This window comes from Oxyura jamaicensis, chromosome 12 (genome assembly GCF_011077185.1).
Source record: "Oxyura jamaicensis isolate SHBP4307 breed ruddy duck chromosome 12, BPBGC_Ojam_1.0, whole genome shotgun sequence".
Taxonomy (NCBI): domain Eukaryota; kingdom Metazoa; phylum Chordata; class Aves; order Anseriformes; family Anatidae; genus Oxyura; species Oxyura jamaicensis.
Window position 1 is genome coordinate 1,399,668 of NC_048904.1, and position 23,161 is coordinate 1,422,828.

General features: G+C 37.8%; 1 protein-coding gene across 1 annotated transcript in view; it reads right to left on the minus strand.

The window, feature by feature from the left end:
* Positions 1–23,161, minus strand: part of CACNA2D3 (calcium voltage-gated channel auxiliary subunit alpha2delta 3) — a 437,646-nt gene that overhangs the window by 326,573 nt on the left and 87,912 nt on the right. Inside the window, exon 3 of the mRNA XM_035337879.1 lies at positions 21,743–21,859. Coding sequence (XP_035193770.1) covers positions 21,743–21,859 — 117 coding nt within the window. The remainder of the gene's footprint in view (positions 1–21,742; positions 21,860–23,161) is intronic.

Consider the following 23,161-nt stretch of genomic DNA (forward strand, 5'->3'; position numbering starts at 1 on the left):
TGACTGCAAGAACCAGTTTAAATCTACTCACCACAATTTGTACTTCAAAAAACAACAAAAAACACACCTGAAAAGACTTGAACTTAAGAGTAAGAGAACTTAACTCTAAATACAAATAGGATCAGATTGCACGTTTCAGACCTGAATCAGGGTATTACACTGATACCATACAGAAGGACAGTCAGCACACTGAGTTCCAGCAGTATCCTACCCTCCCACTTGTCACAAATGTGCACTTTTCTTCTTTCTAAATGATTATACATATGCAATAATTTATTTTTTAACTTTGGTAAAGTTCCTTGAGTTGGTGTTGCCTCTTAGCTCTTACTTTTCAGTCATTCATATGTCTTTCTTAACCTACACAGTAATATACACACCGAACAGAAAGCAAGGACAAAAAGACACACTTTGTACCTGAAGTGGACAAAAAGAAAAGTTTAGGCTATTTGCCATGCACTCCTATTGGAGTTCATTCTTCCGTCGTGAACGGTAAACCCACTTCCAACAAGTTCCTCTGCACAACAGAAATTAAGCCAATAATGATATTTTCCCCACTGGAACTGCATGCTTGTTTGCACCCTTTTGTGAAACACTAGGGTAATTTGAAAGCTATCTTTCCAGAGCCCCCAGGTTTGGAACTCACTTAGGACTCTGAAACCCCACCGGGCAGGACCAAGATTTCATCATCCCAGTCAGTTACAGGACAGGTGATTCTGACCACTCACTACCTACAGCATACTTTCAGCCAAAGAGTTTGAATTCTCCTTTGTCCAAATCAGGTTTCTGAAGTTTGGGACCACCCAATGAAATATCATCAAGAACCCCACCAGCTCTGGGTTCAGGAGGGTGATTTTTCCTGTCTTTGAAATTCCTGGTAACACGTACATAAACATTTCAGAGTATTTCTCATGAGCTACTAGGATAAAAATACCACCTGTGTGGATGCTGCAGCAGCACAGAGAGAAACCAGTTCCTGGTCTCTGTGAAGGGAGAGGTTTACGGAATAGTATACCTTGCTCATTAAAATATAGGCAGATTAACTTTCTAAGTCCATCTTCTGTACACAGAGCAACCATCACAGTTAAGTGGCAGCACAAAAGCCTGTAGGTTGATGCTGGGTAAACGAGGGCTAATAGCGACAGAGGAGACCACTGCTCACAACCCACCCCCAAGAAGGCAGCTACCTATGGTAGCAGCATGCCTGTGGGGAGAAGATGCTAATTCCAGGCTGCTTTATTATATTCTTGGTGTAATAAAGCGAGCCACGGTGGCATTTCATCCTTGAGGTTTCAGGTTTATTTTCAAATCCACAGAAAATGAAGCTCAGTGATACTGTGAACTCAGACAGAGATTTCACACAGCTAGCCCCAAAATTAATCAATGCATTGGTGGTACTCCTTTCTTTTTTTAATTAAGTTATTTCCAGACAGAATAGATCAGGGTATTAAAATTAAAGAATACACCAAATCATATCGCTAGTTTTGCTGCTCCGCCACTCCAGTGAGAACTGTAACATTTCTAGGAGCTCTCTATATTTCTACAGTTTTCAGGGTGTTTTTTTCCTGCTCCCCTCAGCCCCCTTTTTGTCTTGTTCTGAGCCAAATTTGATGTCAATGCCAGAAGGTGGGGAAAGTACTATACAGAATTCATTTGCACTGCAATTCCTATTTCAAGGTATCTCTTGGAAGGTACTGCATGCAGCTGATTTGATAACTCTCAGAACATGTACATACTGCGTATCTACTTTGCCTGACAGGTTAAGTGAGACATTTAAATATTCCCTCTTGATTGCAGTATTCCACATTTCACATAAGTCCCACAAAACCCTTTGCTCTCAACATTATCCTCCTATATTATACAGTACATGTGACAATTTCTAAAATGTGAGGAACATCCTCAGAGCAGAAGTATTAGTTATGCCCTATGGCAAAAGTTGGATTAATTGTTGTAATGAGAAAAAAATCCAAAACACTGCCCCGAGACCACTTTGCAACAGCATCCCTTACAGTCACCAAAGACATGTTTTTGAAGCAGCAAAGGTCCCTTATGACCCGTAGAAGCTATGAATGCATGAGCAGAACGTATATCAAAACTATAGAAAAAGAAATAGCCCCCAGGTTTAAAAACAAATAATTTATTTAAAATAAAAACAAAAAGAACAAAGGCGACATCAAAAAATTAAAGTTGAATAAAACCTTGTCAGACTTCTTACACATGCAAGAAGAGAATGGCATTTCTAGTGAAAATGAGAGAGACCTCTAAACACCCGACAGCCAGCAAAGGTGCTCAGCCACAGAAATGGCATTCAAGTTGAGACATATACTTGGACTCACACTGTAGTCCTTATTCTAGGAATTTAGAGCTGACCTTACAAAAAATGTGCTGTTTCCCTCCCTGCCTCCCACAACCAAAATCAGTGAGATCTGAATTTTTATTTTTATTAAGTTTAATTAGCCTTTTGCATAGAAATCTAGCTCCTTGCTAGCAAGCTGCTGAGTCTGGGCTTTTCAGGCTATAACTGCTCCAAAGCTAAACCATCCAACTCCTCTCGACATCAGGGAGCAGGCACATGCAGTCAGATGAGGGAGTCCAGCTAGACTAGCATTGCATCTCCAGAGCATTGCCCAGCTGCCTTGGGGATAGGTCTTAAGAGATCCGTATGTTTGAGATACAGTCTTAGAAATCCATGTGTTTGTTTGTTTTCATTTTTTTCTTTATAAAAACCACAAGACTGCATTTTATTATGAAATTGCCAATACTCGAAAAAAAAAAAAAAAAAAAAAAAAAGTATTTACTCTGGAAATAGGACAATGGCACACCTACTCAGACTTTCAAGTTATGATTCACTAAGCAGAGTCAAGGTTAGACCCAGATGCCAATAAAGATTCATTAAGTATGAAATACAATATCAGCAATGTCTTTGTAATAACCTGACTGCTAATTTTGGCTTAGAGTACTTGAATTCCCCAATGAAAGAAAGATATGGGGAACAATTTAACAGCTTTTCACCACAGATGCGCTAACTTGTAAAACATTTGAAAAGATACTCAGATCTATATAAGAGTGAGAGTATGCAAGTGGATCTACAACCTTGTGTAGTAGGTTTATGTGGCAAGGTTTTGGTAGCAGGGGGCCATAGGGGTGGCTTCTGTGAGAAGGATCTAGAAGCTGCCCCATGTTTGGTAAGGGCCCCACTGCTGACCAGAGCTCAGCCAATAAGTGATACTGTTTGCGCCTCTGTGAGAGCATATTTAAGACAGGAAAAAAAAAAAAAATGCTGTGCCACACAGCAGCTGGGAGAGTGAGAGGAGTGAGGAACAGCCTTGCAGGCGCCAAGGTCAGTGAAGAAGGAGGGGGAGAGATGCTCCAGGTGCCAGAGCAGAAGTCTCATGCGACCTGTGGTGAGGACAATGGTGAAGCAGGATGTCCCCCTGCAGCCCATGGAGTACCACGGTGGAGCAGGGTTCCACACTGCAGCCCGTGGAGGAGACCATGGTGGAGCAGGTGGACCTGCACCGACGGAAACTGTGGCCTGTGGAAGACCCCTGCCGGAGCAGATTCCGGGCTGGACCTGTAGGCCGTGGAGAGGAGACCACGCAGGAGCAGGTGACCTGGCAGGAGCTGCTGCCCATGGGGGACCAAGGTTGGAGCAGTTTGCTCCCGAGGGATGGACCCCGTGGTACGGACCCATATCTGGAACAGTTCTTGAAGAGCTGCTGCCTGTGGGAAGCCCATGCCAGATCAGTTCAGCAAGGACTGCATCCCGTGGGAGGGACCCCACAGCACAGGGGATGAGAGTGACTGAGAAGGAGCGGCAGAGAAGAAGCGCTACAGACTGACCATAACCCCCATTCCCCTATTCCCCTGTGCCACTCAGGGGGAGGAGGTGGAAGAGGGTGGATGGGGGGGAAGGTGCTTTTGGTTTCTTTCCTTTGTTTCTCACTTCTCTAGCTCGTTAGTAATAGGCAATAAATCTTACTATCTCCCTATGCTGAGTCTGTTTTGCCCGTCACGATAATTACTGCGTGATCTCCTCATCCTTATCTCAACCCTTGAGCCCCTTTCATCGTATTTTCTCCCTGTTCCTCTTTGAGGAGGGGGAGTGAGAGAGAGGTTGTGGTGGAGCTCGGTCATCCACCTGAGTAAAACCATCACACCTTGCAAGCCAGCAATATTTACCTTAAATTTTCTCCATTTGTTATAATGTAAATAATGATTTGTTTTCTTATTTTATTATTGTGATTACTGCACCAGAACAACTAATTAATATGATTTGCATCATCTAATTCACATATACTGTCACACCATACGACTAAAACAGTTAATACAATAACATTTAGAGAAAGGAATAAAATTCATACATTAATTTTGAATTTGCAGCATTTCATAAATCAATATCATGAGAAATACTTAACCAGAAGAAAAGGAAGGTTGGATTTTCAAAAGAACCAAAACTGTGTGAGATGAATTATTGTCACTTAAAAGCCCCCCTCCTCCCCCCCTTTTTTTAAAAGGAAATAAAGCAACAACATGAAAACTTACAAAGTTGGTAGATTATGATTTATAAACTTTTATAGGCTGCTTTCCTGTCAGTAGGTTATACATGCTTGTCTCCCAAGAAGCATTATAAGCAACCAACAGTGAAATCAGACCAAATGAAATTTCATTCTGGATGAAATTCTATTTTTGTTGTTGTTGTTTTGACTATTGAATTTTGAGACCTTAGATTGCAGTACAATTAACTTCTGGAGCAACAGTCACCATACTACTTTCTCATCTCACTTTTAGTGCTTTGTAACACAATGAAGGGGAACCAAACAGAAAACATTTACAACCTATAAAGCAATAATTCTATATTAGCATTGCATGCTGATGGTCAACCTCTGCAGTAAAACTGTTATCTGTAGGTGTTGGTCCTAGTAATTTCTTTGTGGACAGGCACCCACATCCTAGCAATTTAGTAAATGTTAGCTTTAGCAGATGGAAAGCAAAGGATTAACTAGGTTTTGACATTCAATTACTCTTGTCACCATACATGAAGTTCATAACTAAATGCAGTCATATATACAGCCTGAAAAAAAAATGTTTTTCTTGATAATGGCATGAATTTTCATTTTAGAGTTAACACACGAAATATTTTAAATGATTTAAAGAAAACACTTTTTTTTTTTTTTTTTTTTTTTCAGATGTTAATACTAATGGGGCTATCCAAATGTTTAATATATGTCATCACAGGTTCTTCTACACTGGAGCTTTAAGCCAGCTTCTACAGAATCACAGTGAATATCCATGACTTTACCTGAGCCTGTAAATTACCCCAACAAATTAAAAGTAACCTACAGCTTAGTGCTTATGATCTTTAATATCCCTTCTAATTTTCTCTTCACACTAGACAATGATATGCTATGTAAAAATAAAAAGTGTGTTAACTGTCACTACTTCGGTACCTACAAAGATTGTAGCCTTGTAAGATTTGCGTGAACAGCGCAGATTTGTCTCATATAGGAGTGAAACAAATGTAGGGGTATCCTGCATGGAGCTTCTAGAACAAGATTGGCACTCCAAGGAGAAGTTAGTGCCAATGTTTATGGCTACTTATCAAATAAATGCACAGAGTTTATTTCTGGAACAGAGTTTATATTTGTATGTGGGATACTGCTCATTCTCTTGAGCCTGTGCTCTACAACACAGTAAGAATCATGCAAAATCAATCATCTTTGTGACATGAAACACTACGTTATACCATGACTCTTAACTTTTTTTCTATGGAACAAATCTATTTAAAACTGTTTAAACCATGCATAGTATATGAAAGGCATCTAATTTTGATGACTTTGTTATTTTAGGTGAAATATTTTAGTGATTTATATGAAATATTTTAGAGTTTATGTTGATTGCATCCTATATCCTTAAATATATGGAATCCTCAGAAGGCCTAGATGGATTTTCATGATTTTGCATCTATGTAAGGTAATGGTGCTCCTATACATGCCATGCATTCAAAAAATACTGTAAAACTATACAGTTTTACAGACTACAGACTGATCCGATACATTTAAAATGTGTTAACAACATGTAATGTTGTAATATTACATGTAATATTGTATTAAGTGATTGTTGTCATTATTTTGCATTACTTATAAAATGTTTTAAAATTGTGCTTAGCTACTTTGTTGGTCTTGTAGTTAAATTACATTCTTTTCTGTGCTATCATCTGGCTGTATCATCAGGGATCACGCTGACAACCTCATTTTTGCTCCACTCTATACTACTCGCATAGTTATGCAGAAAGATGAGTCTTGCAAAGTTCAGATTGGGTTATACCTGTGTAATACAAACTGACTTTCAAATCTTATTGTTAGCAAATTAATCCTTCAAAATGTTCTAATAAACTTCTCTAATCCTCCTTCATATCCTAGACCACTATAATTCTTTATTTTTTTTTTATAAGTGACTTGCTTCACTAAGAATTTTGAGCCACATGGCAGCATAGCTTTTAAGTAACTGATGTTTTAAAATGTGTCAGTATATTAAAATAGTGCAAAATAAATTAAAGATAACCCAGTTCTAGAAACAGGGAGTGGCTGGAACCTCTCCCAAATTCACAATGTCTCTAGCTTCCCCAGGGCAATAGAAAAATTTTAAATGCTGATTCTTACAAACCAAGCCAAACCGCTGTGGTTTACCCCTGACTATTTCACATAAGAAAATACAAATAATGTGTGTGTGTGTCAGAGCAACTACAGCTGTCAGTTAGTGTAAATGGTTTCATTACTAGCATTCTGAAAGGACAGAAGCGTTCTTTTCAATCCCCTACTTTCAAAATTAATATTTCATTTAAACAAAAAAATTGCCTTGTGGATTTTCCATCTTCTCCATTGTTATTCCCTAAAAGAACAGCTGTAAATTTGTAAAGATCTGGTTGTCTTAATTTGTCTCATAGGGAAGATGCCTGTCCTGCAAAGTCATGCATGGAAAGCAATGCACAACAAAGGGCCTTACAGCCACTGGTTCTTTAGCAAACAGTATGCTCAGACAACAAAAATCAAAAGAGAAATTAAAGTTGCCCCTTCGAATATATAATTCAAATAAAATACATTTTATACATAAATATCATGTGTATCTGAAAGATTAAGTAAGGAAGGCAATCCTGATGTCCTTCAGTTTATAATAACAAAGATAAATAACGGACTTGTGCGAGAAAGCAGAAAATACACCATCCTCGTTTAAAATACTTGAGGAACAAGACAAAGGGAAAACATTAGAAGGTGAGATGAGGCACCACAGGATGAGTAACAAAGCAGTGCAAATTAGACTAAACATGATTAAACAAAGTTTTCAGAAGACTCAAGATAACAGGGAAGAAGATTAACAAGTTGTTCAAAATTTAAAAATACAATAAAACATTAGAAAAGTAGCAGAAGTTCTTCAAAAAGTAGTGAGCATTTTGGCAGGGAGGCAGCCAGACCACAAGGGGTTTGGGAAGAAAGTGGTGGACAGCACTGACATAGCATGGAACAAGCAAATTAATTGCCTCAGAGTTCAGTACAGAAGCCACAAAACAGTGATCAGGATTTTTTTGTTTGCTTTAAGTTTTAGTTTTTAATGAGAACTTGTGCATAAAGGAAAGGGAAGAACCAAGGTAATTAAATAATTTCTGTGAATCTCCAAACAGAGAATTACAATAGCTTCTGGCTTTAAAAAAAATCTACCAAGGCATCTATAAAGCCTTTGGTGCAGACTGTCACTTGGAATTGCCTGAAGTAATTAATTAATCTCCATCCCTACAGCTTTGCACTACACACACCACCTACTTGGTCATAAAAAGCAGCAAGTGATTCTGTGAAGTGTTTATGCGATTATCCTGCATTATGGTCATCAGGAGAAATTAAGTGATAAAGTGTATTTCTACCAATTAATCGTGTCTTCAAACAGGGTATTGGGGAAAGTTCAAAACTGTCATCTCCTGCATCTGGGAAGGGCATGCGCGATACTGCCTATGTTCTCAGAGGTAGAAGGGGCTGAAATAGACAAGCAGTATTTGATAATTACAGTAAACATATGCCTCGTGTCTGTTCCTGCCTGTCAGTGTTAATGTTAGTATATAGAACAAAGCTGAGCTTCATTCTGAGGACTTACTCCCTCACTCTCACCATGCAATACTCAGATGTCCTGAATACCGTTTTGGGTTTGCACACAGCTGTTAACCTGGTTCACTTCCCTCCCTTCCATTTTACATTTAGGAACCTTAGTCTTTCAAAAGCCTAACATTGATCAGTGTACACTATCACACCATACAACGCCAGCACGAGTCTTACCGCAGAGAGCTCCAAATCCCTCCCCAGCAGGGTATACTTTGAAAGAACAAAACATGACAAAGATAATTTTCATTTATTTTTAGGACACCATTCCAGCAATCAGTGTTTAAGGGCTTCTTGAACGAAATGTTCTTCATCAGCATGTTAATGCTGATAGCCACCTATAGATTTGTATTTTATGAATTTAATTCCTTATTGAACTTCAGTCAAAAAGAAAGATCAGGAGGCTACTCATTTAATTTCTAGATCATGGAATTATCAAAAAGCAAAAGGAAAATAGCTATGCCCATTTCTATAATGATTCAGTGACATTTAAATGAAAATTGCTTAATTCACAAATCAAGGCACTATTTCCATTTTATGTCAAAAATATTTGCTTTAAAATAAGATAATTCAGTCTTAGACTCATCTCAAAAATAACAGCAGTAATATTTTTCATGTGAAAAAAATAAAACTCCAAAAATATCCATAAAAGTAACACAACTAAGATAAATGCAAAATTAATGACTCTAGAATTACTACTTTACTGGCACATTTAAAAAGTGCTAATTTACCATCACTCATCACAAGTGATATATGACTTTCCTAAGAATTTTTTTCTTTTGATATAAAGAAAAAATTCAATATAACCCACTATGTTTAATTCCAGATTTTATTCTAGTCTGCTTAGAGTATGATAGAGGACAAAATCCCCTCATTTTGCTAGCTGCAAAGAACAACAAAACTCAACAAGAACAATCCACTGTTGAAACACAGTGAAGTGCAAAGGGGTTTTTGGTGTTCTCCTTTAAAGGGCCTTCTACCTGGGACAAAGATTTGCCAGTTGTTTCAATTATACAGAAGAAATGGTTTTAAACTGTTTTATCCTCACATGTGAGAGTTAAAGAACTAACCTCAGATATCCCACTGAGCTTTCATGACACACACAGGAAGTTGTGCTGTAATCCTTTGGGGAGGTTCTCATGGTCAGCCCATGCCATGATAAATCTGGGAAGGGTGATGTGAAGATGCATGAAATCTCAAAGTGCAGTCTAAGTGCATTTTACTGCAGCACAGCTTGTTTCTCCAATTCCAGCGTGTTTTTAAAACAAGTACACTCACTGATACAGAGCAGTTATTTCCTTTTTTTTTTTTCTTGCATACCATCTTTTGGGGGCACTTTTTCATCCCACTGGAATGACCCATCAGAAATAAAGGGCACAAGATTTTTTCTATAACATACTATTTCTGTAGTGCTTTGTGCCTCAATGATTGCTGTAATTTAACCTTTATAATAAAAAACAGCTTCATCAATAAAACTTCAATTTATAGTATTAGCTTGTAACTGTTTATTTCTTCCATGAAACACCTTTTTTGTTATGATTTACTCAAACTGTTTTTCCTCCTGGAGTACTTACACAGCATTGCCAGAAGCAATCATCCAAGATATGCTGTGCTAGCTTAAAGGACATAGAAATGCATTTGATCCAGGAACATACAGCTGTATCTATTTTTACAGGCAATGAAGTTAGTGTTCTCCATAATTTATCATTTGTTCTCTTCAGTGTAGCTAATTTTAAAACATATACTGAAGTTAACAGGACAATCACGTTTTGCAGCATTGAAATCAAGCTGCTACCTGAAACAAATGACTACACTATTCTTTTTACTATTGTCACAGTACCAAAGACAAAGCACCAAATGACACAACATTTGACAGACAGCTTAAAGATCCACTACATAAATTTTCTCCCTCCAAAACTTCACGTACCACAAAAACAAAATCACACTTATGCTCCCCCCCAGGATTTTTAGCATTGAACCACCTCAAAGCAGAAGAGCAATGCCAAGCACACACCACACCCCATACCTGCTCTTACACCCATCTAACAGCTTTGCAGAACTGTGGTCCTTAGCTGTTCTTTCTGCAGATTCTAATTCTACAACATTAATATTTTAAGATCCTCATTTCTGTACAAGAAAAGAATAGCCTGGACATTTTTGTGCAACTCCACATTCAGACCCCATCTTTGTATGTGTTTTGAAATCTTATCAGATTATTTTAAAGCACACTAACTGATCAGTCAAATCAATCTGCAGCAATGCTACACAATTAGAATTCTTTACACCACTCCTATCACCTGTAAAGCTGGTTTATCTCCAGTGTCCAAGACCGAAGTACCAATAGAATTTGAGTGCTATAGGGTTCAGTGTCCAGCAGGATTAGTCATTCCTGTGATGTTGCCTTTCTGCCTAGCAGAAGCGTCAAATCTAACAACCAGTACGTTCTGCAGGAGAGCCAATTTTTGTCTTACTTCCTGAGAAAATGAAGTACAAGTTTCTTTTTTTCCCCCTGAGATTTCAGGTTGCTATATTGAAACATTTTCAATCAGAAATCTACAGCTTAAATTCAGGAGCCCACCTTTCTGCAGCTAACATACCAAAGAAATTGATTATCTACAAATGGTTTGGAGAAGGAGATGCTAACCTACCAGTATGGCAGGATGTCTTACTAACATTACATTTCAAATAGCTATTAAAATACAATTACAAATAGGAATGTTAACTAGGTGTTTAACTAGATGTTTTGGTTAACTCTCTCAAAAATAATAACGATAATAAAAATGCCTTCTCCAGGGAAAGAAAAAAAAAAAAAAATGGCATCTCTCCTCACTTTCAGTCTGTTTTCATCTCCCAGAAGTGTTTCACATGGCACTAGACCGGTCTTGATTAACCTGCCCTGTTCCACGCTGTGCAGAGCTGCTTTCCCCCTCTGTCCCTGTCATTTGAGACTGTCTGGAAAGATCTGAGAGCAGCATACCCCAAACACATGTTGCTGGTGCCTCTCTGGTTTTCTAATTGCTCAGCTGGGGGAAGGAGCAAGATGGCCTTACTGTACAATACGTTCAAAATAAATACGTTCAATTAAGAAGATGAAAGTAACTGCAGTGTTCAGAGAAAATGAGATGAGGCAAAATAACTTGTGAAACAATAAGTGTTAAAAATCCAAAAGGTGAGAAATAAAGTAGCTGTGTCAACCAGCATTGTGTACACTAGGAATATATTATCAGCTCTGCAAGAGATGATATAATGAGAAAACTAACCTGAAAGTATTTTAGATTAAACAGGCATCGAGCCACCTAATTACACCGAAGTCAAACTCACCCAGGTGGGAGCATGGAGAACTGCTGGCTCTTCGCCCTTGGCTGCCTCTGTAGGAGGCCTTCTGCCAGTGGTGCTCCAGCGGCTGCTGAGGCTGAACTGTCAGTACCTGACCTAACAATGCATGTGGCAAAGGCAGATAAAGAGCGGAGTGAAGAGCAAGAGCTCCTTAAATATTACTAATGGGTTCTCTTTACAGCACTTGTCTTTGAAAAAGTGCTTTTGAGTGTTTTAAGAGCCCCTGCGGAGGAACACTCGCAACAGTTTGGGTGGATGCTGACTTACACTGGCAACAGCCACCAAACTGTTCTGCCACCAGTTTGCTTCTAGCTCAACACGGACAATTCCAGGCAACCAGCTGCAATCCAGCTCTTGGGACCTGATGCCCCTCCTGCACCAGCAGCAAGGGACCCCAGCAGCAGGGGAGGCCAGCAGCTTGGGGCGGCCAGCAATGAGCAGCAGGTGGCTGAGGAAGGCAGCAAGACACCCAGGCCCACCACCACACACCTAGGAACACGCTTTGCCGAGTTGGGGCTAGGCCATTTTATTCCTTTCCCAAATTGAGGAATCTCCCAGGGAGAACTGTCTGTCTCCTACCCAAAATATTATTGAGAAGCGATAATTTATTAAGAAAGCCATTAGGAAGCTTCTTGCCGCTGCTCCTACCTCCTAGTGCTGCAGACACCCAAGGGATCTGCTCAGCACCAGTCCTGTAATGGGAAACAGCAGCGGCAGTGCCAGCAGCTGTTCTGTGCTAACACAGGTTGTACCACATTTTGGAGTCACTTCAAGATACTTTCATTCATTATGTAAGCATTAAATGTGTGTCAGGTTTCAGAAGACAGACTAATATTATATGAACCGTGCGAGCCGTGGGGTATCTCCTCAAGAGTACGTTTAAAGTAGTCAATTAATAACAAATACCAGTAAACAACCTAAAAGGGAGCTGAATCAGAGTGGTTTTTATTAAATTCTCATGACTTAAAAGTACCAGTAGTTATAAGAATCATGTTTATTATACCAAAAAAAAGATTTAACATTTAAAATATGAAAAAAAATATGATAACTGAAAAGGTGACAGTTATGCAAGTGGAATTAAATACTGATTATAAAAATTACTATTTGAAGTGACTAGTGTAAATCACACAGTGAACACCAAGTTGTAAATACAACTATTTTTTGTTAAAATAATGTTAAATATTAAAATATGCTAATTCTCTAAAACAGTGATAAGACAGAAGGATACGAGGCTAATTCCTCCTAGCTTTTTCCTCCAAAGCTCTTTTACTGTTTTCTTCCTGCTCTGTGGAAAGCTATTCTAGGTTGTTGATAGCAAAATCTGAATGTTATGTACTTTTGCAATGAAGTCTAATAAATGCATTATTCTGTGAAGTGGCTGGTTTGATTTTTCTCTATGCCTTTATTTCCAGGTAAGTGTTCTATATTTGAATGCACTATCTTTAAATTCTTTTCACTTTTTTTCTCAGAACTAAAGATGAAACTATCTTAATCATTTTGAGAATAAAATGCTTTTAGGTTTTCTCTCAGTCTTGTTTTTCCCCCCTTTCCTTAAGAGTATTTTTTTTCTCCTGAATTTGAACTTTCACAATAATTCCACTAAATTCCCTAAGACTGGTTAGACTATATGGACTGATTTTATTTTTTTTCTCCTGTTTGGTGTGTTGGGTTGGTTTTTATCAAAGATACAAATTGGCCACAGTTTTAAAGACAGCCAAAATTCAAAGCACAGCTCAAGTTGCTTTGTTTTGGTATTTATTTATTTCAAGCTGTACCAGGACAAAGAGAGCTTCACATCTGCAGAACCACACGTGTGCATTCAGGAGGCAGTTTATGGAGATTGCATGTACCACATTACGTATATAATTCTGAAAATCGGAACTACTGCCTCTTCCTCAAAAATGGATCTACCAAGTTCCAGTTTTCTACTTCTCATGCAGATTAGTACACAGAAGCTGAAAGAAGAAAATTCTTTCTAACCAGAGGGGAAAAAATGGATTTACAGAACTGTTTTGAAATGATTAGTCTTTACAATGACAGCATTCCTGAACTGTTAAAAATAAATGATTAGGCAGACAGTGAAGAATCTCAAGTTTTTCCCAGTTTTCTTTCCAGTCTGTGGAAGAAATGTTAAACACTCAAACTCTGTATGCATGTGAAAGAGCAAATAACTGGGTTTGTCAGGTTTTGCCTCTTTTAATCCTCCTCCACCAGACGCAGAATAGTTTTCTGCAGACTCAGCTAAACTGGATTTTAAGACATTTAAGAGTTAGATGAAGATTTGATCAATGTGCTTATCTCTGTGCTCCGTTTCAGAGAGGGCAGCAGAATACTCCTGACTCCCATTCTCCCTCCCACCGCATCCTGCCATGCAGGTAGCGCAGGCACACACTAAGGTGATTGCAGCTTTTCCCTTCATTCCCTTTGGGCACAAAAACATGCCTGAGGACAGGCTAAGCACTCACACCACCACCACTCTGTGACAGGAATGCAGGCAAAGGATGAGAGAAGCCTACCAGATGCCCAATAAAAAAAACAAAGCATATGTTTCTTTTATTTATTTTAATCTTTGAGAATTCATTGCAGCATCTGTTTACAAATACATTTATTGGGAAGCTCAGAGAACTAAGCAGCAAAGAAGCAATATATGATCTAGCTCAACTGTGCTGGAATACAGTTGCTAATGCTACATTTGATGAAGAAATTAATTTCTGCACATCAGGAAAAGCAATAATTAAATACAAGGGCACTAAACAAGAAAATATTCACAGTGTCTCTAAATATTCTTCAAACTATGATTATCAAGGGTTATGTGCTATGCTACAGAATACTCCACTGACTGTTAGAGCATTACCAACCAGTTTTCATTTTCCAGTGTAATAATTCACTAAAATTTAAAGCTTTTAATGACTTCAGAACAGAAATTTCCTCACCTACATGTGAAGGACCAGTAAAATTGAGCAAAATTCAAATGATACCAAAAGTAACTAGCAACAATTACAGTTAAAATACTAAATGTGAATACAAAAATATTGCTGAAAACCTTTAATTTGTTGCCTGCAATTAACAGAATTATAGCCATCACTCTTTTATTCATTATGTCTTTATTCTGTCATTTTAAACTATTTATAGTGACACTGGGTTGATTCACCACAATTTCCTTCCACCCACAGCCATTTAAATTTTTTTTTCCTCCGGTAATTTTATATATTTAAAGTGTTTTTCATCAGTTAAAAAAAATGTTTTAGAGAATTAAAAAATTAGAGATCAGAATAGCATTCACTGAGCAGCACAATTTTAAACAGTACATGTTGATATTCATTTTCCTTCCCTTAAAATTCTGCAGATGCAAATTAGCTCAATGAGGGAAATGTGTGGATAGTGGGAATGCGTTTATTATACAATTAGAAATAGTGAAGCTAGCAAAGTAATAAGCCTTGATGTTTAAGACTTTTTCATCTTCTATTACATGACTCTGAAATACCGATGACTCTTTGTGTCTCAAAAATGCCATTCCCAATCTAGCCTTGATCAAAATGATAGAAAATAAGAATAAAAAGATAATGTAATAAAATCCACAAGGAACACTGAATAACGTGCATTTAAATTCTCTCAAAAAAAAAGTTCAATAGTTCACCTGGAATACTCCTCACAATTACCTCACTTGTTTCTTTAGGTACTTGGAAGCCAATATTTTAAGAAATTAATCTAGATACAAAAAGCCCACCACACAAGCATGTCCTGTCCTCAGCAAATGCTCTGCATTGACATGACAACGTAAGATCAACAGCCTCATCCTCCTTTATTTAACAGGTTTTTACAAAAATTCCCCACCATGCAGGAATGTAAACTGGAGATTACAATCCAACAATTCTTATTTCATAGATTATGTATTAAGAAAAAAAATGATACAAAACAACAGAAAGGTGCATGTATGACATTTTTTTTCTTAGCTTGTTTTAGATTTAGTCCTTCATCAGGCTCCCATTTTCAATATAACACCTTATCATAATATTTTTTTCTCTACCTCTCATTTATTAAATTAACTTCCCCAAACATATTTCCCTAGTGCCTTTCCACACCAGTATGCTCTTCAATCCTTTCTTATGACTGAGTTTTCTCTGACTTTCATCAGTGATACTAGAGTCTCATCCCTATACCCACCCATGACACTTGTAAGGATTTAACCACTAGCAGAAGAGACAACAGGCTCAACTGCAAATTGGGGCAAAAGCAGTCAAATGTCCACTGAATAATATAATGAAAAAAATACTTTAAGAAAAAAAAAAAAAAAAAGAAAAAAAAAAGATTAAATAAAACCTACCTAATTACTGAGCGTTTCTTATTAATGACACCTTTCCAACCCTTGAGTTTTATTTAATTTTCTGATATGACACTTTTGTATGAGTTCAGTAACATCATCTGGAAGCAGCAATATTAAAGCACATGACTGGAATAAGTCTTAGAATGGAAAGATGTTTAAACAGTGGGTAGGAAATTGGTCTACTTAAGCATTTACCTTCAAAATCCACTTCTAAATGTCACCCTCAATCAACCAGAAAACAAACACTGCCTTCTCTGAACAATGTGTCTGATCAAACAGATAAGCACTCACGTTAAGCAGCACAACAGAAGTCAGTTAAATACCAAAACCAGCCAAGAATAAAAGAAAGTACTTGTGGGTAGTTTGCAAGTAAATGCTACATTCATTCATTCCATATGAATTCTTTACTTAGTTTTCATAAACAAATTATTCAGAACTCTGCAAAACATTCCCACAGAGAAAGAAACTTCATCTGTTCAGGAATTTTTGCTGTCAGCTTTAGGCTACTTGCCACGGACTCTGAGTTCATACAACCAAGCTCATATATAATAGTTATTAACATGAATGTGTATATACATATACACAGAGAGATACATGCAGATGTGTATCTTTGCTGGGTTAAAAACTGTCTGGACAGCCAGGCCCTGCGAGCAGTGGTGAACAGAGTGAAATCCAGCAGGTGACTAGTCACTGGTGGCGTTCCCCAGGGGTCAGTGTCAGGGCCCAACATCTTTAATATCTTTATTGATAAGTTGGGGGGGAAATGTCAATATGCTGGAGGGTAGGAAGGCCCTGCAGAAGGACCTTGCCATGATGGGTCAATGGGTAGAGGCCAATGGGATGAAGTTCAACATGGCTAAGTGCTGAGTCCTGCACTCCAGCCACAACCCCGTGAAACAGTACAGGCGTGGGGCTGAGTGACTCAAAAGCTGTGCAGAGGAAAAGGATCTAGGGGTGCTGGCTGATGCTTGCCTGAACATGAGCTGGCAGTGTGCCCAGGTGGCCAACAAGGCCAACAGCATCCTGGCTTGTATCAGGAATAGTGCAGCCAGCAGGGCCAGGGAGGTGATCGTCCCCTTGTACAATGCTCTGGTGAAGCTGTACCTTGAATATTGTGTTTAGTTTTCGACCCCTCAATACAAGAAGGACATAGAGGCCCTGAAGCATGTCCAGGGAGAGGCTATGAAGCTGGTGAAGGGCCTAGAACACAAGTCCTATGGGGAGCAGCTGAGGGAACTGGGGTTGTTTAGTCTGGAGAAGAGGAGGCTCAGGGAGACCTAATTGCTCTCTACAGCTACCTGAAAGGAAGGTGTGGGGAGCTGGGGGTCTCCCACAGATATCTCTTCTCACAGATAACCAGTGATAGGACAAGAGGGAATGGCCTCAAGTTGTGCCAGGGGAGGCTGAGGTTGGAAATGAGGAGACATTTCTTCTCAGAAAGAGCAGCCAGGCATTGGAATGGGTTGCTCAGGGAGGTGGTAGCATCACCGACCCTGGGGGTGTTTAAGGAAAGGTTGGACCTGGTGCTAAGGGACATGGCTTAGTGGATGACATAGTAGGGTGATGGTTGGATCAGATGATCTTGGAGGTCTTTTCCAACCTTAATGATTCTATATATTTTAAAAATAAAAATCTATTAATTAGTCAGGATAACAGTTCACCAGTATTTACCTTGTGATATGTGGATGAAGTACATGTAGTTTAACATATTGCTTGCTTAATTCATGTATATGCACACACATACAAATCAATAGTAAACTGCATCTATTCTATATATTCTATATAACACATATTCATATATTCTATGTATTATATATAGAAACCTCAGCATGTAAGCATGTGTAAAGGTACGTACTCACACATATATACACATTCATAAACTAAAATGTGCAAACAGTATATGAATAAGCATAAATATTTCAAAGACAGTACATTTTTTTATCCGTGCATAGACAATATCACCCTAATAGTATCTGAAAACAGTTTGAAGACTGGTGTAAAAATCATTGGTGAGGAAAAATAAAAATCTATTTCTCCTCATTGTAAATGTTTGTTAAATGTAAATGCTGATATTTTACTCCTTGGAAGACTGTTTCTCTGCATGTGGAATTTCATGATAAAAAGCTTTAAATTCCTGGCTTTCTCTAGATAAACTCCACTGGCTTACTGATGCATGAACGCACAGAAACTGAATTACTGTACAACATCAATTACTTTTCACAGCACAGTTATAACGAGAATCAGCTCCACAATGAACACCAGGTAGCTACAGTAGAAAAAGTTAATAAAAAAAAATCTTTTATTTGCATTTTCCACTGCAGCAATGGTAGTTGCCTGAAAGAAAAATAATCCTTAACACTTCATTTGCCATCTTACAGTGTCAATCTACTGAAAATAGAAATTTAACTACATAAAGTTTTAAAAATAGTTTTTAATATTCCCTAATAATTTATCTTTCATACTGACTTTTTTCACTTCCCTCATTTTTTTTTTCTATGACACCCTTAACAGAAAAAATAAAAACAGCAAATGCATTGTTTTAATTCCACCTCTTTTCTGCCCTTAGGTTTGTTACAGTAGTCATTTGTTATTGAGCACTGTCATCATGCCCTACTCCTTTCAGTTTCAAATGTGAGTGGAGTCACTATAGTGTCATGAGACTTCCTAAAAAAAAAAAAATGTGTTTTGTTTTGTTTTTAAAGCACAGCTAACTTTAAATTAAGTCAGATCAAGCCAATTTCCTGTAAGCGGGATCACTGAAAGTCCATGGAAAGCAATTAACTAATATCACAAGTGACAGCAGACTATACAAGGCTGTCAAAGTGATTATTTGGGTTTGGCTGTAAAATTAAAACCACTACTGTACAATGCAGGAAACGCTTCCATTTATCTCACCTTAAATATCTTAAAGAAGTCTTAAATAGTCTTAAAGATAAAGAGCTATAAACAAAACTAAATATTACTAACACTGAATCAAAACCACTCTTCAATGCGTTTAACATTTGTGTCATAAATATTTCAAAACAAGATCTGAAGCTGCCTGTCTGAAATTCCATCAAGTAGGGCAGTGTTTGGGAAGAAACAGTTAACAGGAATACCCTGAATTGCCATAAATCTAATGTACATAATAAACTCTGGGAGTGGGGGGAGTTGCTTTCTAGGGTCTCCATCAGTAAGTAGATGACAAAAGGTTATATAATTGGTTTAGGACTTTCAGTTTTCCATTTATTTTTATGTATCTGACAGCACAAAAATAGGACATTCTGTGATAGGATAATTGCATAGTGAAGGGTAATTCAAACAGGGGATGAATACAACAAAAATCATACCGAGCCAACTAATCACTATCAAAAGCGATGAGACAAAGATAAGAAAAAATCAGCCAGACTATAAAGTGGGAGGAGGAAAAAGTTCAACAGTGATTAGTAGCCTAGAACTAGGCTTACATTAATGTGTTTGAAACACAATGTAACCCACCCCCAAACCTGAAGGTCTTTCCAAGCAATCCTATTTCTATATTTCCAGATCTTCTTATTGCCCTTTTCCACAAATTAAACATTTGGTATTACTGTGGCTCTCTCAATAGTTGTCAGAGGTTGTTACATCTGCTAAAAGGTGAGAAAGTACGTTGATTAAAATAATTTATCTAAAAAAATATTTTACATTACACTATGGATTATGATCTACTTGTATCTAATCTGTGCTTTAGAGTAACTATTTGGGCTTACACAAACACATTTTTTGAGCACTTGGATTTCAACCTTCTCAATGGTTACCCTATGTTTCTAGTGCTGGGGGATATTTTATAATTTGGTATTTCATTTGGTACTTATCCAAATATTACCACTACTTCATCTAAAATATTAATCTAACCTCTAGGTTTCAGTACTCAGTATATTTCCATCAAAATTTAGGTCCAAATTCTATTATTTTAGAGGCAAGGTGAATAACATTACTTTGTCTAAACATGGAGCAGAGGTCTCAGCTCCATATGAGCTTTCAAAGTCCTATCTCACCTCTCCAGATAAGAGAAAGTGAGCTATAGTGTACCAAAGATGCAAGTTGGGAAAAACGTATCAGGACAAAACTACTAAGCTCTATTGGGAATTTGAACTCTGGTGGGTTTTCAACTTACTACCAGAGCACAAAAGGTCACCCGCTGCACCTCTAGCTATGGCTCTGAACTGTCCAAAGTGGTCCACCTCATGGAATTACACTAAATAAAACTTTCCTGGAAGGCACACTACATAGATGAATTTTAAAAATAAAGCGGCCCTGTCCAAACGAAGCTTCTAACTTCTTTTCCAAAGATGGAAACTGTCCAAAGAAGGGTCTGCGTCTTCGGTTTTTCAGCACAACATTATATACATGCTTTAGCTTGAGAGAAATTGGGATTACTTTTACACAGAGCACAGTGGCCTACATTGGTTTGTGAAGCTTTGGGTTGTTTTTTTCCTGTCCTTAGAGGAAAAACACCATACGTATGAAGGGGCCAAACCAGCTCTGTACCTCACAATCATTAGAAAACACCAATTACAAAGCTGTAATTGAGATACCCTGTGCTCTTCCCTAACACCACCCCACACTTATGGAAAAGACGTTCTCTTGCCTCGTGTGCAGCTTGCTGCTCACTTCTGGCTCTAAAAGGCTGCTGCTCCAAGAACGCTGTTTCACATTTTTATGTTCTCAGGGCAGTAGTTTTCCCTACTAAGGAACAAGGAAAACAGCCCCTCCAGAGTCAATGTACTTCTGCAGGCAATCTGCAGGCTTCTGGAAGCTGTTGCTCATATCTTAAAGTGCAGTTTTTCTCTGAAAAACACACTGTTAAAATAGCACTGCGGGGTTCCATGTTTATTGTCTTTCTCTGCTTCCCCGCCAAGCATACTCAGTTTACAAGCTGAAATATGTTTTACTTTGCTGCCAACCCAGAAAATTCAACCTCTAAACTAGCACCAAATTCCTTCCTCCCTTTTGCACTATAACAAAAAAAATAGAAGGCTGAATTGTATCTCCAGCTACGCAAATGGAATCCCCTTCCATAGGTGATGCCTTCCACCCCACAGTTGAGATGCAAACTCCACTGAGCAGACACACTTGATCTGCAGCACAGTAGATGTCAAATGGCATCACCACAGTGGACTGTCAGTTTGTTGACATAGCTGATACAGCAGGAACTATAGTTACAAAAATCACCTAAATTCCTAGCAAATAATAATGTAAATGTAAACTACAACAGCAAACTTGCTATTCTTTAGAACACTTGTTACAAGCTCCTATTCAATATCAAACAACACAGAAGTCAATTTTTTTTTTTCATATTTTAAAGAAAATCTAATAAGACAACAAAGCTGTTACATCTGAGCATAAAAGGGTCAGAATGGAAATCCAAAAAAAAAAGCCACTAAAACCTGCAAAGGTGCAGAAAGCACAATGTAGGTAATTAACTATCATTAATAAGTTGTCTTTAGAGTGATGTAGTACTTACCACAATTAAAGGAATTTTGGATTTAGTCGCAGCTGAGACATCTGCATCTTTTTCTGGATCTGAACTAAAGGATAGCTGTTGATCTCAGAAGTCTCCCCCCGTGCTATTTTTATGCTAGAGAGCAATGGAGTGAAGTTTGCTTTGGATTGATATTGCAAACTCTAACATATAAATGCACAACAATATATAGTTATGTTTGACCAAATGCAAGCGATACCTTACAAATCTAAATGGAAAGCTGGTAGTCCAAACCTAACTACCCATTCTTGAGTTTATCTATTGATAGCGTAAATAATTTACATCTATTCTCTAAAGAACTGATCCTAAAAATATTTCAGAACACTTTAGCATTTCCATTCCACCTTCAAGTGCTAGTACAGCTTTTCAGAGCAGAGCCTAAATTCTGTACTTAGTCTTATGTGAGAGAATGAAATAGTAGACTGATCTGCTGCTTACCCGTACAGCTTCAGATTTTTTGTGAAACATTTCTTCCATGTTCTTTGCTAACTTTTTCACAAGCTGAAGGCCATCAATTTCTTCTATTGCAACATCCTTCTCATATTCTTTGTATTTCTGGGGGGAGGAAAGACAAATTATTCAGAGAATCGGCTGAAATTTTGACAACTAATTATTAGTTTCATGTTACGCTGTTGCTGACATTCTGTATTTATTTGATGTTTATTTGCATGACAGAAGGCTGCTGTGCGCCAAGACACTGTCATAGAGATTAAACAACTGGGTTGGTAACAGAACTCTTCAGAAGATACAATAGAAATATTTATCTCATGTGCCATAGGATACAAGTGATTTTCCTTCACAACAGTTCAATTACTGCTCCCCACAACCAAACATCAGAAAATAGAAAGTTTAAAACCCTTATATTCTATCCAAAATCGTTTCAAACCAAATATGCTTGCCAAGCTACTGTGCCCTGGCAACCTAGAATCCTCCTCCTTCTCAGCTGAAGTTCTTGCAGATATCTAGTTCATGAGCTTTATACAATACAGTACATTATGAATACTTATAAGCGTATCTAGATGTTCTTAACTTTCCATGCAAAGAAAACCCAACATAAACCACATAAACACAAGTCTTTATCTGAATGCAAGCATAAAAGTATCATTTGTATAACATGGATGAGCATTAATTTATGGTCTCAGTGTGAGTATCTCAGACTAAGCACTGAAAATGTATTCAAAACAATTTTGATCCTCCAGTTTCTGCACATCAACTTTTTTTTTTCCCCTTTATCGGTGTTTATAAATAATGCTTGTAAGCACATAATACACAAAAAAAGCATAATATTCTTTCAAGTCAAACTTCAAAGCATTTAATACAGGGAGAATTCCTCCTTCCCATGTCATTCCTCTATAGCTTGTGCTCGAAGTGATGGCTTGCAGTCTAGCTATTGTTTGCTTATCTCTACTTAAAATGCATTTGAGTTGTCATGAACTAATCATTGCTCATTACCCATTTCTGAACCCTTAACCTATTCACATAATCATAACACCACAATACTGCAAGAAAGATGAAAAACATGCTTGGCTTCTGCCAGCTTTAGCCTATGTGCAAAAAAAAAAAAAAAAAAAAAAATCTTCCAAACCTCTAAAGCTGACTCTTAGTACAGTCCACAGCACAACACTCACTAAAATGAGATGGTATTCTTAACCAAATTCATCAATAAAATTTGCCCATCTCTGAATTGTATACAACACCACAGAGGGAAGAACAAGGACATCAAAAACAGTAACTCAAAGCACCTGGATGATCATTTCATTGATTAAAACAATAATAAGTCAGGACCAGTCATGTCTTGGCTGGTGAGAGAAGAAAGGAATCTACTGTGAGAGAATGCATACACTTATTGTACCCATT